Source organism: Myotis brandtii, unplaced genomic scaffold, assembly GCF_000412655.1.
Source record: "Myotis brandtii unplaced genomic scaffold, ASM41265v1 scaffold32479, whole genome shotgun sequence".
Taxonomy (NCBI): domain Eukaryota; kingdom Metazoa; phylum Chordata; class Mammalia; order Chiroptera; family Vespertilionidae; genus Myotis; species Myotis brandtii.
In genome coordinates this window covers 1-2107 of record NW_005362476.1, presented here as the reverse complement: position 1 = coordinate 2107, position 2107 = coordinate 1, and the positions used below count along the sequence as shown (strand labels likewise).

General features: G+C 46.1%; 1 protein-coding gene across 1 annotated transcript in view; it reads left to right on the top strand.

Annotated features, from left to right (window-relative positions):
* LOC102250237 (GTPase IMAP family member 7) overlaps positions 1-2101 on the top strand; it is a 9546-nt gene extending 7445 nt beyond the window's left edge. Inside the window, exon 2 of the mRNA XM_005870877.2 lies at positions 1140-2101. Coding sequence (XP_005870939.1) covers positions 1180-2043 — 864 coding nt within the window. The 5' untranslated portion in view covers positions 1140-1179 and the 3' untranslated portion in view covers positions 2044-2101. The remainder of the gene's footprint in view (positions 1-1139) is intronic.
* The last annotated feature ends 6 nt before the right edge of the window (positions 2102-2107 follow it).

Sequence of the window (2107 nt, the reverse complement as noted above, 5' to 3'; positions counted from 1 at the left end):
CGGGACACCATTCAGGGCAAACCAGCCGGCCCCTACCCATGCACCAGGCCTCTATCCTATATAGTAAAAGGGTAATATGCAAACTGACCCTAACAGCAGAAAGACTGGGAATGACTGGTCACTATGACACACACTGACCACCAGGGGGCAGACGCTCAATGCAGGAGCTGCCCTCTGGTGGTCAGTGTGCTCCCACATGGGGGAGCTCTGCTAAGACACAAGCCAGGCTGATGGCTGCCAGTACAGCAGTGGTGGTGGGAGCCTCTCCTGCCTCCTCAGCAGCGCTAAGGATGTCCGACTGCAGCTTAGGTCTGCTCCCTACTGGCAAGTGGACATCCCCCGAGGGCTGCTGGGCTGCCAGAGTGATGTCTGATTGCCATCTTAGGCCCAATCCCCTGGGGAGCAGGCCTAAGCCAGCAGGTCATCATCCCCCAAGGGGTCCAGACTGTGAGAGGGCACAGGCCGGGCTGAGAGACTCCCCTCTCCCTCCCGAGTGCACAAATTTTTGTTCATCGGGCCTCTAGTATATATATAAAAGGTTAATATGCAAATTGTACAGTCTGGAGTTCTACTGGGAGAGCAGGAGTTCCATTGCTTCCTATCATGTGTGCTGACCACCAAGGAGAGGCACAGAACATGGCCGGCAACCATCAACAGCTGCAGGGCAATGAGGGAGTGAGGGAAGGAAGTGGAGAGGCAAGGAGGCTAGGCCTACAGACCCTACCCTGCATGAATTTTATGCACCAGGCCTCTAGTCTACTAATAAGATTTGTTGAAACAACTAATTTTGGTATGGATATTTCCAAATGAGTCATGTCTGTAACTTTATTTATTGGTCAAATCTCTGTTAGCCTGTAGCATCAATATCACACTTGATTCATAGAAAGAATGGAAAGGTTTCCCTCTTTTGTATTATCAGGAATAGCTCACATAACATTGAGATGATCATTTTTGTAGATATATAAGTGAGTTCTCCTGCAGAAGCACCTGCACCCTGTACTCCTTTGTGGAAAAACTAGGCTTTATTATTTCTTCCATATGAATAGTAGAAAATTACAAATTGCAAGGACAAGAATGAAGAAAAGACATTTGGGTCCCCACTTACATAAGTACCCTTTCTCCTCATTCTTTTCCTTAAGGTCTTGTTGGTACCTGCACCTCAGAGCCTCTTGAAAGAAGATGACTGGCCTTCAGGACAACACTCTGAGGATTGTTCTGCTGGGGAAATGTGGAAGTGGAAAAAGTGCAACAGCAAACACCATCCTTGGGAGAAGAGAATTTGAATCTAAAATTGCTCCTGACGCTGTTACCAAGAAATGTCAGAAAGCAGAGCGACAATGGGAGGGGAGGAACCTTCTTGTTGTGGACACCCCAGGGCTCTTTGACATCAAGGAGAAACTGCAGACCACCTGTGAGGAAATCAGCAGGTGTGTCCTCCTCTCCTGCCCTGGTCCTCACGCCATCATCCTGGTACTACAGCTGGGCCGTTACACAAAGGAGGAGCAGAGTACAGTGGCATTGATCAAGGCCATCTTTGGGGTGGCGGCCATGAAGCACATGATCATCTTGTTCACTCGCAAAGATGATTTGGATGGTAAGACACTGCCGGAGTTTATAGCAGCATCAGACGTAAACCTGCAAAACATCATCAAGGAGTGTGGGACCCGCTGCTGTGCCTTCAATAACAAGCAGAATGCAGATGAGGCTGAGAAGGAAGCTCAATTGCAGGAGCTGGTGGAGCTGATAGAGGAAATGGTGAGGAAGAACGGAGGGGCTCACTTTTCTGATGACATATACAAGGACACAGATGAAAAGCTGAAACGGCAGGCAGAAGCCTTGAAGAAAATCTATGCTGAGCAATTGTATAAGGAAATTAAACTAACAGAAAAGGAATGTGATCAGGGAAAAATATCACAGGAAGAAAAAGAGAAGAAAATAAAAGTCCTAATGATGAAGTATGAAGAACGAATTAAAGATATAAGAGGACAAGGTGAAAGGAATATATTTTCAGATATTGTACAAAGGATTAGGAATATGTTTTAAAATCAATGGCATAGCTTTTTCAAATATTGTAAATTTTCTTTTTTCTTTTTAATTTGCCATGATT